General features: G+C 39.6%; 1 protein-coding gene across 1 annotated transcript in view; it reads right to left on the bottom strand.

Moving 5' to 3' along the window:
• The window catches only part of phf12b (PHD finger protein 12b), a 63,833-nt gene extending 55,834 nt beyond the window's left edge, over positions 1-7,999 (bottom strand). The window contains exons 1-2 of the mRNA XM_039756708.1: positions 7,390-7,999; positions 6,287-6,468 (exon numbers count right to left, since the gene is read on the bottom strand). Of these exons, the coding sequence (XP_039612642.1) occupies positions 6,287-6,468; positions 7,390-7,455 (248 nt within the window). The 5' untranslated portion in view covers positions 7,456-7,999. The remainder of the gene's footprint in view (positions 1-6,286; positions 6,469-7,389) is intronic.
• Positions 8,000-15,085: the final 7,086 nt, after the last annotated feature.

Below are 15,085 nucleotides of genomic sequence, written 5' to 3'. Positions count from 1 at the left end.
ATAGCAAATGCAGACAATGAGTAAGGATCTCTGTGTAATTCATTTGACTTAATTCTGGTGTTTGCTAGTGCTTTCATTGCAAAATTGACCATAAGTGCACAAAATATGAATAACTACAGAATGTAAGCAGCAGCTGCTGGTTAGGAATACATTTATACAGTGGCTTCCTTGAATTTTAAATTAGGGAATGTAATGCCAGAGGTTTATCAGTGATGGTTGTTCTTTACCATTTCCAGTCACTACAATAAAGTAACAAGATTCACTCCCTGTCTCTTAGTAGCAGCACACAATATTTTTCTGGGAGGGGAGTGGGGGTGTTGGGTTCTTCCTTAATGATACTGAAAAGAAAACTGACTTGATGTCACAAATTACATGTTAAGTATATCTCAAGTATTCAATGAACCACGGTGAGAAAAAAATACGGAGTAGAATGGAAGAACATTTTGAAGTAGTGCAAAGAAATATATCTCTGGAATAAATTATAGCTATCTTAAATGTCTCTACTGGTGAATTTTACATACTGTATTTTTAACTCAGGTCCTATAAATCAATCATAATTCACAAAGGTGATGAAAAACAGTGAAAACATTTGAAGATAACCTAAATAAATATAGAAAAGTTAAACTGGGAATATTGCCTTAAATTCGTTGAGAGATTTTTTACATGTCAGCTACAGACATTTTCACAGACAAGAGGGAAAAAAAATTTGTATAAGAGATTTTGGGAATTAGAAAATATGTACACTCCTCAACAAATTTAGAACCTCAGCCTTAAACTCAATGATATATGCAAATTTGGTGTTTTCTGACAACATATTAACATTTACACATGTATACTATAATAATGTTTATTGAAAAATAATGTTACAAAAAGCAGTGCCCATTTACCATTTATACTCAAGGATAAGAATTTAGGACTCAAAATAGAGCCAAAAATTTATTTGGTTTATCTGCAGAGCAGAGCTCCAATTTCTTTTTTTAACATTATTCACTTCGAGTGTATGAAAAAACCCTGCAATCCCTATAGAGAAGGTAATGACAAGCAGAGGTACACGTTACTAGAACCATTCCTGAAGCAAAACTCTCAACTCTCCTGATGTAGCTCATTTCCCAATTATGTAATCATTGTCATTCATTATGCGCCCAGCTTTTCCTAATAACTAAATTGCTCCAACAGTAACCAAAGTGTATTAAAAGGTAAATGTTATGTTTTCAGAACCGATTTCATTTTAGACTTTCACATTCACCTTATCTGCAGATGATGCATTTTTCATGGTATTTTGGTTAAAACGTCAAGGGTCAGCTTATCTATGAGTATTGACAGTAACTAAGAATGTTAAAGCTTGCTTGCAAGAACAATATTACCCACTTTCACTTCAATTAATAAACATATTATCAACACCATACTGTATACAACTTCCAATTAACAGTCAGAGTTCAGCACAGCAAATATTGCTTTACTTCTTTCTTTGGGGTTCAAGAAGCCAGAGCAACATTTCACTTACTCATTGCACCCTGAATAGCACTTGATGCAGGAGTACTGAGGGTAAAACACGATCTTCCCAAAATTAAAAAGTTCATTGTTTCCTATAAACGTACTCATTTAAAACCTTCTGATTCAGGAGTGAAGTCTCATCACAACGCCAAGATCACTCTGGTTTGTACTATTGAAGAGCTCTTCCTTATTGCCGACACTGAACCTTCCCGTGTACCACATTATCCTCAACTACACAAAAGAAATTTGTGATCACCCACATTAAAACGTCTAATAATTCTGAAAAAAATATGTTAAACATTCTCATGCCTCCCCAGTGGCATAGGGTGATTAAAGGTGATTCCAGATGTAAATAACATTTTTCTTAAAGTGTCTAAAAAAACAGTACTAGGCCTACTTCTGCTCAAAACCTATCTTTAAGTGAATATACTAATACAATACTTGTCAGTATGACCCAAGCATTCATTTGTACAAAGACACTACACAGACTTCCACTGAAATCATTTCTGGTAACACACTGGATACAGACAGCTTATTTCCATCATATTTGGGGGACTGTTTCGTAACTGTTACAGGAAAAGGTAACAGATTGATCCTCACAAGTGAGGAGCTTTAAAATAACCAGAACACAATATAAGTTAATCTTTCATTAGCTACACAGCTGATATAAAGAGTCTACACACCCCTGCCAAAAGCGTATGTTTTGTGTAATAAAAAAATTGAAACCAAGATAAATCTTGTCAGAACTTGTTCCACCTTTATTGCAAAATTGCAATCTGTACAAAGAAGGTGAAAATGAACCAAAAACTGCTTAGTGGAAAAAAAAAAATCCACACAAAAAGCAGGCTGCATTAGTGTGCCCACCCTTTAATAATCAAGGATGTGGCTGTATTCGGAATTAACCAATCACAATAAGTCTCATCTCAAATAGCAGTTAGTATAAACATGACATCAATTACAGTGGCTCTCATCGAGCTCTGATAAGGTTTGGCTGTTTCTGTAGGATTATTCTAATATTCATTTGGTCACAACAGCCATGGTCAGCAAAGAACTTTTAAAACATGAACAGAACCTCATTACTAAAAGGTATCAATCAGGACAGGGATACAAAAAAGCATTAAAAATCTCATGCAGCACAGTGAAGACAGTCATCAACAAGTGGAGAAAATATCACTCAACAGTGACTCTACCAAGATTAGGACATCTCTCCAAGATTGAGGAGAAGACACAGGGAAAACTGGTCAGGAAGGCCACAAAGAGGCCGCCAGCAACATTAAAAGAGCTGCAGGATTCCCTGGCAAGTAATGGTTGTTCCCTACATATGACAACCACCAGTCATATTCTATATTATGTCTGGGCTGTGGGGTAGGGTAGTGAGAAGAAAGCCTTTTTTCACAAAGAAAAGCATGTAACCCAAACTTAACTTTGCAAAAAGGTATACCCAGTCTATAACAACCATATGGAAAAATGTATTATGGTCTGATGAGATCAAGGTTGAACTATTTGACCATAATTACAATAGGTATGTTTGCCAGAAAAATAACACAGTATATCTTCAAAAGAAAACCATACCCAAGTGAAGCATGGTGGAGGCAACATCATGCTTTGAGGCTGCTTTTATTTAGCTGCAACTGGGGCTTTAGTCAAGCTGGATGAAATCATGAACAGCCAAATATCAGTCCATTTTGGTACAAAACCTTCAAGCATATGCTAGGAGGCTGAAGATGAAGACAAACATCACCTTTCAGAGTGGCAACAGCCCAAAGCATATATCAAAATCAACAAAGCAATGGCTTCACCAAAGGATGATTGATAATCTGGAATAGCCCAGACAGAGCCCAGACCTTAATCCCAATGAAAATCTGTGGGATGACCTGAAGTGAGCCGAACACAAGAGATGCCCTCATAATTTGACAGATCTGGAAATTGTTGGCAAGGAGGAGTGGACAAATATTGCCAAGTCCAGATATGCCAAATCGATAAACTCTTCCCCAAAAAGACCGAGTACTGTAATAAAAACAAAAGTTGCTTCAACTAAGTATTAGTTTAGGGGGTGCACACACTAATGCAACCATGTTTTTGTACTGTTTTTTGTATTCCTTTTTTCAGTAAACCTTTCTGATTTGTTTTCACCTTCTTTGTACAGGTTGCAATTTTGCAATAAAGGTATACATTGTGAGAGAATTTATCTTGGTTTAATTTTCATTACACAAAATCTGTGATTTTGGCAGGGGTGTGCAGACTTTTCATATCCACTTTACAACAATTAGATATTGGGAAATGAAGAGTGTGTCCTTTAATTACAAAGTAATTAACAATTCTAATTCACATGACCAAGATTAAACAGCTTCTTAAAGGTTCTTCCACACCTTAATAAATTATTATCAGAATACGACAATTGCAAAATTATTCCACTATGCTTAAATCGTCAGACTCCAAAGTCACACAAAACTGCACCTTTAACTTTCAAGTCACACATTTCCTCTATATTAAAGAGACACTGTTTCTGATGCACCTAATTTAAGGAGGCTTTCCACTATCAGGATGCTGCTGTTAGATTACTAACTTGGACCCTCAACTGACCCAACTATACTCAATTTCAATCTGACCTCAAAACATCATTAGATAAACAGCTACTCACCTACAGAGTAGTCATGGCACCATCTCCAGAGACAATTACAAATCTTAACTAATTGGTCTAAGCACATTTTCCAGTTTATCTCAGCTGGTTTGTCTCTTGTGTACCTGCTATACAATGGTCATACGAACCACCAGGTCTTCAGTTAAATCAATGTTGCAATGTAAGCTGCACAGATGCAAGAAAGCCAGTGCAAAGGCATTTTGGTAATGCATAATCAGAGACTGGTCACTATGAGCGATAATACCATGGATTGTTATTTGAAACCAGTGCATTTTATATTTGTGTAGGCCTGTTTAATTTAATTTTCAGATCCTCAGTCAATTGTCAATCAAGTCAGACCTAATAATAACCTAACAAATTCATAGATTTTGCAAATAAAAAGATGCCCAGACTATTGCAAATGTCACACCTACTCTATTTTTGTTTAAACATTTTTTCAATTGAAATAAATTATAACTTGGTTAATTAACATTTTCATAAAAACGATATTGTTTTAGTTTGCTGTCAAAGTTATCTTAACATTTTTTTTTAAACTTCAAATGTCAACAAAACATGTCATGTGGCCAGAGGATTCCAGCTTCTTGCATGAAACTGTAAACTGTATGTATTTGCTATACAGTGATCCCCTAGTAATACTGGTATATGTCTTTAAAGAAGAGTCATGTCAATATTTCTGAATATTTCAAATTAACCTGAAATCATGATTATGGCGCTGGATATTTTCCATGCAACATAAAAGCAAAAAGGCAGACACTGTGGTGTAGTGGTTAAGGTTTTGGACTTCAAACCCTGACGTTGTGGGTTCAAAACCTGCCACTGACACTGTATGACTACGAGCAAGTCACTTCATCTGCCTGTGCTCCAATTGGAAAACCAAAACAAATGTAACCAATTGTATTTTAAATGTTGTAAGTTGCCTTCGATAAAGGAGTCAACCAAATAAGAAACCTGCCTGATACAAACTACTCAAATTGTTGTTCTTCCGTGATGACAGTCATTTTTGCCAAAAGGCACCTTTATTGTAAACATTTTAAGATATACATCTACTTGTGCTTGATCAAAGTACAATAATGAACTTGTTTGGGGGGAAAAACACAGCAATCAATGAAAATGCTAAAATAAAAATATGGGTTTAAACGAGTTGAAAATATAACTTTAGAATCTCAAGATATTTTACTAGAGTAAGACCCTTAACCAAAACAGACACCCTTTTCTTTTGTTGGAGAAGCGGTAATTTTTTATTTTTTTTTGCTGTAAGACCATGCAATTCCAACAGCCGTAACTTGTTTAGTAATTTTCTTTTCTGAAAGCACCTAACTTGTTTAGTAATTTTATTTTCTGAAAGCACCTAACAAGTATAAGTCATTGGTTAAATCTACTGTATATATTCATATGATGCAGTGCACTGGCCAGGCTTGAAGAGCTTGGCAGTTAATACTGAATGAAACACAAGCCTGGTTCAGGATAAAGTGCTGCCTGATTGGACACCAACCTGGCATCCGATCTGACACCAAAGTGAGGCTGTACACCACCTAGCCGTGATCAACGGCATGCACAGATGAGAGCGCGGCGGACATGACCTGGCGCTCAGTCCCTAACACTACAAGCAAGCAACCGAACAACAGACCCACACTTAAAACGGCAAAGCACCCGGCACCGCATCATGGGCAAAGAAACACACAATAAGATGGGGACCATAGCATACAATATACGCCGGAAAAAGAACACGCCCATTAAAACAGCAGTACAGCTTAACAGAAGCTTTACAGCAGCGTGTAAGAAAGGCATCATCAAGCACAAAGTGGTGCCTACGGACGCTCTTCTGCGACGGTACTCAGCAAAATGGCGCTCAGAATAAAAAATATAATTTAAAGCAAGGTCGCCATATTGTAAACAGAGGCGAAGACAACCGCAGCCTCTCCGCCTCCCACTTATGCAGACAGTTCCCCGCACGGGGGCGACAATAAAACAAGGTGATAGCGGAACGAACAACTGTTCCAGACAGCCTCCGAATCGTCAGGCAGGTAGAGGCCCCAGCAACTAAATTGAAACCGGTGCAGCACAATTGTCATAAGCATCCCTAATAAACATAAAAAGGGATGTCGGGTAACAAGTCCCCCCACCCCCATATATTATCATATCACGTCTTACCAGCACTGGAGATGGAAGGCTGCGGGGCAATGGTCACAGCATAGAAGATCTCCTCCTTCCTTGCAACTGTCGCAGGTGTCATGATTGGTGGCCCGACCGCTTCTTCTGGGCTCTTTCTCTGGCCTTCTGCACCTCTTCTCGCCCTCCTCTGATTTGGGTGGCGCAAGCAGGGCTTGGATTTGCTGGGGCATGGAAGACACAACATTCGACACCTTGTTACAAATTGATGTGCCACTCCCCTGGTTCTAGGGGGGTCTACTAAATTGCATATTATTGAGAGTATAGTTGGCTTTAACAAGTGCGTGCGTGCACCCAGAATTCACATCTCTACACTAATCCGAAGGTAATGCATATCACTATAGACATGAAAGGCACGACAGGCGTGGATGTGCTGCCAGGACCTTGATTCACTCTTTGGAGTGTGCCCATGTCTGCAAAAGTTTTACAAGGGCATTAGATGTCTATGCTTGATGCAATTATCATGAGCAGAGGGCACATAAATGGCACAGGTCAGGATGAGCTCTTATACATGCGTTCTTTTACTGCTTCAACTACATCCTTGTGTATGCATGGCCAGGAAGTGGCGTAGAATCATGGCAAGAACGCAACTGCAAGTGTGTACACCAAGGGACGTGTGTAAATCGGAAAAGATCCGATTCCCTCCATTACGTGAACTTGGATATATGCAGAGACGTTACTGCACAAGTACTCTTAGGTATTGGCTAATTTGTATTCGTTTTCGGGATCACCTGGGTACCCAAGGTGGGGAGCTTTATAATGTATGTGGTCTGCAACATGTCTAAAAGAAATGTCACTTGAAGGCGAAGGTCTCCTTAAACGCTACCCACCGGTGTCAATGGCGCACGGTACCCACCCCCTGCACAGACTCAGAATCGTGTTCCCCTTCTACACATATAACAGGCCCAGCAATACGCTGGGAGATGCAATGTTACAAATTAATGATCACAATTCGGAATCCTAGACCTCCAAGCAAACACCAATGGGGTACAAAACAGAGAAAAGAATGGCAGTAATCAAATCTCATCCCCGTCCGAGCGCAGTACCGACAGGCCCTCTCGCAAAGCACATCAAGCCTTCCTCACCTCCATTAACCCCCCAGACGTGTCCAAATCGTAAACAATCGTTCTTGTCTCCATTTTGTCCCACATTCATACAGCGAGTAGCTCCTTTTCGCCACGAACTACTGTAAAATCCTGTTTAACTGGGGAAATGTCTTCCACGCAAGCAGGCGACCAAAGCAAACACAAAGAATCCGAGTGCAGAGTCTCCGGGTGGCTCGACTATCTCGGCCTCCTTCCCTCCGGATCCAGCGGCTTGTCCTCACGTTCTGTTACTTTCGCAGATCTTGTGACACGTCTCCGCACAAGCAGCGATGTCCTCCAGAGAAGCGGCCTTTGCAAGGCCTAGCCGACATGGAGCCTAGGTCGCCCCCCACAGCCGCGGTAGCCGGTGACAGAGAATCTGTGATCCGCGGAGCCTCTGCCCGCCATCTCAACAACAACCCAGTACGTTGCTCCGAGACCCGTTCGTTCCTCTTCACACCAGAAACCAGATATTCCACACAGTTGCTGCTTGTATTATAATTCCTTTACAAACCGTATTATTGTTGTTGTTATTGTTGTTTCAAACGAACCCTTCGCCTCAACCCCCCCAGACCCCGCTACTACATCCTCTCCACGGAGTTGGCGCAAAGTTGAACGGAGCGCCGTTTGAGCATGCGCAGCAGAGCCACGCAGGGACCACTTGAGCAGCCATTTTGATAAGGTCGACTGCGTCAGGGACAATAATGACGCGCTAAAATATTTTATAAAAGCCTTTGAAGAGACGGTGTTATTTTTATATGAGGATAGAGTAGGCACAAATGTTATCAGGTTTATGAAATATATGTTTAATGACAAATAACTTAGAACCATAGATGTGAAAGTCTGAACATATTCGGAGTGATGAGGTCAAATGCAAATTACCTTTGACTGAGCTAAATTTGCAGAGATTCCCTGAAATGACTACAGGATTAGAAAGATTAGATGTGGAAATGTGGCCTCTTTTTATAAGCTTAAAACCAACTGGATTAGCTTAATATAAGTTATACATGATCAATTATCGCACGGCGATAACTGATCATTTTTCATTGTTGGGTTCTGTACTCGGGTCATGAAGATCGTACTTTTGAGAATGTCGTTTGTACTATTGCAGCGAGGGATTTTTCTTTTTAATAATCAGATTTCTTTTTAGTCAGATACTAATGACACGCGTTGGCGTCTTTGTTAATGTTATAGCGGAATGTAATTTTGCTATGCTTTGGATGAGACATTCTCACGTTTGGCTCGGTAGCTCTGCGCAATGCCGCGTACAGGTCCATATCTCCTCCAAACTATTCAGTCCTCATCAAGGAGGGTGTTTATTGAAAGTTTGGATTCAGCGGCACAAATTGGCACCCACCCAACACAGATCACCACAAGACTGGAAAACAAATCAAAACACAAACAGTCAATCAATACTCCAATTATTCATGCAATGCGTCCCGCAATATATAACATGTTTTTTGAAACGCGATTTTCATTTAGGTTGATGAAACCCAAACCCAGCTCCTCTTTGGCGCATGCGCTCCAGAGGTAAGCCGACGTGCAAATGCAGCCATGATGGAGTCCTGTGCTCGTCCGCTGCCAGACGAGACAGCAGTTACAAAAGGAAGGGTACCACATTTTTCTTACAGCTTGCATCGGGGAATTACGTGCAAAGCGTCCAATGGCTTATATACAGTCGTTTGCATCTCATACTTTTTTTTTGTACACACATGATTTTTTGCTTGAAGTGCGTTTTTTTTTTTTCGTGCAGGGGAACACGCGCAGCTTTTGCTCGTGCGTAGCTTGTCGGCGCGCGTCACGCCCACCCGAAGTCCCACGAGAGCGCGCGCATACCGCCGGTAAGCGTTGCAGATTTGGCGAAACGTGTCAGTCGCTGTGAAAATGTTGCTCTTCGTTTGTGTGTGAAGAATTAATTTAATTGATGTAAAAAGGCAATTTAAAAACATTGTATTTAAGGCGTATTTATGTCTATATTTTAATTAGACAAATTGTTTTGTAATGGAAAACCATAAATACACGCGACATGTCTTACAGAAGACCGTGCTGTAGAAATTGCAATTGGCATAAACGTTAATCGATTGCAAAGCGCCGAATAAACGTGGTGCTGAGGGGCCCTGTGCTAGACGTCACGTGACGCCGAGGTGGGGCTTGAGGGCACAGACTGCGCGGAGTTCAACACCGTCCTGCTCTGCTCTTTTTAATGGCGATCCCGCGTTTCTGTGGTAGAGTAAGTGCCCTGCGTGAACTAATCGTTAGAAGTTCCTAACAAGTCCATGTGATATGTTAGCCATTAAAGGCGTATTTTTGATTAATCAGCATTGGAGTTACGATTATGTACAAGATACTTTGTATTTCTCTAGTAAAATGAGAATGAAAGAGTAGCAGTATCCAGTTGTCAGAATTTGAATTATATATATATATATATATATATATATATATATATATATATATATATATATACATACATACACACACAGCAGTACAACTTTCTCAATTAAAGGAGCATTTAAATCTCACATCTGATCTCAATGAACTTAACATTCAAGTGGAAAATCATTACTGAGTAATACCATGTAGTTTGTTGAGAATAAAACGATGTAACAACCCTCAATTGAAACCAAAATCACCAGCCTATTGAGTGCTGGATTCAACATCACACCGAAAATAAAGCCAAAAAATTGAATTCGCTGGCAGATCCAACTTGTGTGAATTTCATCACAGCAACTCATAATGTGACTGAATAGTGTGCAAGGCCCCCACTTGCCTGAATGCACTCTTGACAACATCTGGGCAAGCTGCTGATGATGAGATGGTGGACATTGTCCTGGCGGATTTCCTCCCAAACCTGGAACAGGGCATCAGTGGGCTCCTAAACAGCTTGTGGCACAGCTTGGCAGCGTTGGATGCACCAATATCTAACGTCACAGAGCATCTCAATTGGATTCAGGTCTGGAGAATGTGCTGGCTACTCAATGGCATCAATGCCTTTGTCATCCAAGAACTGTCCATTGATCCATTTTCCTGCACCAGGATGAACCCGGGGCCGTGTGCACCAGAATAAGGTCTGACAGTGACTCTGAGGATTTCATCCCGGTATCTAACAGCAGTTAGGGTACTGTTGCCTAGCACATAGACCCTCCAAGGGTATGCCTCCCCAGACCATCACTGACCCACCGCCAAACTGGTCATGCTGGATGACGTTACAGGCTGCATAATGTTTACCATGGCGTCTCCAGACTCTTTTAAGTCTGCCACGTGTGCTCGGTGTGAACCTGTTCATATCTGTGAAGAGAACAGGGTGCCAAATGCAGAGCTGTCAATTGTGCTATTCTCTGGTGAATGCCAATCGAAGTGCTGGGTAATGGGCTGTGAGCACATGTTACACTTGAGGACATTGGACCCTCATTCCACTGTCATGGAGTCTGTTGCTGACAGTTTGGTCATAAACATGCACACCATTAGCCAATTGGAGGTCATTTTTAGGGCTCTATCAGTGCCCTTCCTGTTCCTCCACATACAAAGGAGCAGATACCAGTCCAGCTAATGGTTGATACTCTTTCACAGACGTGCCCTGCTCTCCTTGTGTAATGATCCATCTTCTGTTATCTCCTCTATGCTCTTGAGACTGTGTTGGGAGACACAGCAAACCTTGTTGTCGTGGCACGTATGGATGTGCAATCCTGGAGGAGCTGCAGGTACCACCTCATGTTACCAGTAGTGACAAAGACAATAGCAAAGCACAAAACTAGAAAAGAATCAGTCAGGGAGGATGAGGAGAGGGCACTTGTCTTTGGCCACCATTCCCTTTTTGGGGGTTGTCTTGCTGTTGCCTCTACAGTGCACTTGCTGCCACTTTCATTTGCACCAAAGCAGGTGAAGTTGATTCATAATGACTTATGCGTCCTAACTGGACAGATTGATATCCCTGAAAGTTAATAGACTTTCTGTTAGACAGTGATGATTAAGTGCGCTCTTAATTTTTTGAGCAAGGTACGTTCAGTCGTGCATTTGATATTTAATCTACCCATTTTAGATCACAGGAAGCCAGTGATTATGGAATCAGCACTTAAGGCAAGGAACAAATGGAACGCAGGGCACCATTGCACAGCCAAGCAGAAAAGTATGTGCTGTGTGCATTCATGTAACAGAAACTTAGGAATAAAGGATCTGTTTAGTTTTAATCTAGTTATGTGCAAGTAGATATTTTTGAAACAAAGTGATGTGATGGCACAGCGGCTAGTGTTCATACTGTGAATTTTTGTGGGCTTGATGTAATTTCCAGCAAATGAAGGAATACATGTACTGTATGTTCTTCATTGAGAAATCGTTGACCTTGGCATTTAAATTTAAAATATAGTTTATTTGAGTTTATGTTCTACTGTACCCAGTGCTAGAATTGACATCTAGACTTAAGCAACCAATGGCTTAAAATAATAAGCACAAACGCTGTATGACATCATGGATAGCATTGAGTTCTGCTTTATCATCCTGACCGGAAACAAAGTAGTAGCTAATATTTGTTTTCTCTTTGTTCAGGGAATTAGCTTTATTTTGATTAGAAGTATAGGTTTAATACAGTATCTCAATGTTGAACAAGAATAAAATAAAAAAAATAAGACAAAAGGAAATTATCAGATTTGGCTGTTATTCTGGTCATTTTCATTAAGGTTCATTCATAGATTTAGTATTTAATAACAAACGCTAGCCAGAGAAATATGCAGCTTTTCATACAAAAGAAGAAAAAAGTAACACACTGTTTGTAACACATTACATTTTATAATGAGTAACAATCTTAACATATTTAGTTAGTTAATATGTGAGTAGTAAGTAATGTAACTGATACTTTTAAAAATAATGTTCCCCAACACTGACGTTTAGACATCTAAAATTGGAAAATATCAAATTCTGTAATTGAAGACATGCATAAAAGTAATGTTTCTAGTTGTCAAAATGCAAACATGCCTGTAGAGTAGATATCTTGTCTTAACTTGACAGTGTCAAGTTCTAGAAAATAGCTAATATAAGACACTAACCATTAAAAGGATTGTTTTATTTTATTCAATCTTCTTTATTTCAATTTTAGTTAGGTTTGCTGTTATCTTTCCTCCCAAGAAGTATGTCGCTAGTTTTCGGGGATTTAATAAAGAAGAAAGAAAGAATGAAAGAAAAAATCTTCTGAGCTTTGGAAGTACCTGCTTATTTTAAAACACAGAGGCTAGTCAGCACTAAATCCTGTTTGGTCAAGGGAATGAGTCGTGTAAAATCCTAGGGGCTGCTGGTTTATGTTTCAAGTCAGTTTGTTTTTGAAATCCTTTTTATCCTTCATTTGAATGTGTCCTTTATTTAGATGGCTTACTCCTACCATGACTTAAACCTTAAAAAGTCTACTTTTGTACTGACAAATTCTTCAAAGACATAAGTTCAGGTCCTGTCCTAGCCATAGTGTATCTAAAGCTCACACCCGTTTCCATCGCCCATCCCAAAGACGTGACTGTAATGTAGCTTAAAATGATGGTGTGTATTGGTCTACCCTAAGACTGATGAACTCATATCCCACACATTCTTTTTCTGCTTGATTCTCAATACTGCAGTGTAGGCCGTTACTCATCTTGACCCTGTGAATAAAAAAGCAGGTTCAAAAAATGGATTGATGTGTTCTGTAGTACAGTGCTGGACAGTCTTGAAACTTAGAATATCCAATAATCAAAAATAGTCCATTATTAAATCTTCAGGATTATTGAAACTGTTCAACCATATGACTATTTGCTGCTGTTGTGGAAGTTAATCCCAAATTTAGCTCAATTCACAGTGCAACTGTCAAAGATGTGGAAGTTCAAAAAGAAGGCGGATGTGGCACCTGGATTTTGATATACTTTATTGGATTTTCTGATTAAAAGTCACCCAATTTACACCATAAAAAGAAGCAAGTACAAGCGTATGTGAGATCCTCTCAAATGAATATTTGCATTTTAGTGATGCACTGCTGTTTAAGAATAAAAAAACAAACTTAATTTATTCTGTACTTTTTAACTACATACTGAACACTGACTCCTGAAAAGTCACATTTTGCACCTGTATGCTTTCTTAACAAATTGTAGAAGCACATAAAGTATACAGTATTTGTTTTTACAGTGACCTCTAGTGGCGTCTTGTAACATTTTTCAAGCAAATAAAAAAAAAATCAAAAACAACAAACGACCAAAAAGCTTTTTGTGATTGTCACCACATTGACGGAAGCACAAAACACTCTTCTTCTTTTCTTAATTCTTTGGATGAACCCACAGACTGACCACGTGTGTCTTAGTTTTTCAGTTACAGACAGGACAGAATTTTGTACAAGCCCAAAAGTGAGCTTCGGATCAGGTTTGGAAGTAGCAGTTTCAGGAACCTGGCCTTCTTCTGTAGGGAGAATCATCCAGTTGGGTCCTGGAGGGTCACAGTGGCCGCAGGTGTTTGCTCCAGCTCAACATCTCAATCTGAAGTTGATCCTCACAATTTTTTCTTTTTCCCAGATTTTATCCAAATGATTTGTGTCCAAGTGCAGTCCTTCACATTTGTCTCTTTTTGGTTTCTTTCCAGTTGTCCTATTAAAATAGATGGTTCATGATGAATACACGTGGGAGTTAGTGGAACCAAGTTAGGTGGTGAGCTGCCAATTCCTTTGTTACTGGTAATTGTCAACTGGTTAAGAAAACAAGAACAGAAAATACTGCTGTTTGACACTTAAACAAGCAGTTATGGGTTGAGATTCTTATTTTGAAAATTAATTCAAATAAAGCATAAAAATAGTGGTTGAGAAGTAACTGGCCGTCCAGGACCAAACCTGAGAGCTTTGCTCTGTAGGATAACATGGCTTCAGCGTTTCCTTGTGTATTATAAAGTCCTTTTCTGCATACTGATATTATGGCCCAGGAAAATTAGATGACAGACTAAGTCAAATCTTGTGTTTGTTTAATTACACATAAGTCCTACTCATAATTTTCTGTTTTAATGTAGTCTTAAAAGTGGAAAAAATAAGCAGTCTAGATCCTGTGAGACAGAGTGCAGCCATGTCATTATGAAGGTTACATCAGGGCTTCTGAATGTAAAAATGCATAATGAAGGGAAAGGAACTCTTAAAGTATGAGCGCCGGCTGCAATCAGTGATCTTGGTGACTCTTGATGATCTACGAATAATAAGAAGTCCAAATACGCGTGCACTTGAAGTAACTTTCCAAATGTGGACCCCTCTTCTCAATGTAGACTGGATCTTAGCTTTATGTAGTTTGCATGCCAGCCAACAGCAGTGTTGACATCAGAGGATTCTGTCTAGTGGCACTTTCTATAGCAAATACTGTATTTAGTCTTCTAACTGAGCAACATTTGCATTTTACTTGACTGGGGCACAACTTGGCAGTCTTTGACTCACACCCACACACCCCATGCCTACAAAATGTTGTCACCCACTTGGAAGTCTTCACGCATTTTATTATTATACAATTATACTAATTCTTTACATTTATACAGCACTTTTCTCACAACTCAAAGCACTTTCCATAGAGTGAAACCACCACCAATGTGCAGCTGGATGATGCAACAGCAGCCGTTTTTGCATTGCGCCATTACACTCACCACACATTAGCATGTAGATGGTGAAGTGGTGACATAGCCAATTAAAGATGGGGGATGACTAGGGGGCTAGAAGGACTCGGCC

The sequence above is a fragment of the Polypterus senegalus genome, chromosome 6, assembly GCF_016835505.1.
Source record: "Polypterus senegalus isolate Bchr_013 chromosome 6, ASM1683550v1, whole genome shotgun sequence".
Lineage (NCBI taxonomy): Eukaryota > Metazoa > Chordata > Cladistia > Polypteriformes > Polypteridae > Polypterus > Polypterus senegalus.
This window is presented reverse-complemented; position numbering and strand designations above follow the sequence as displayed.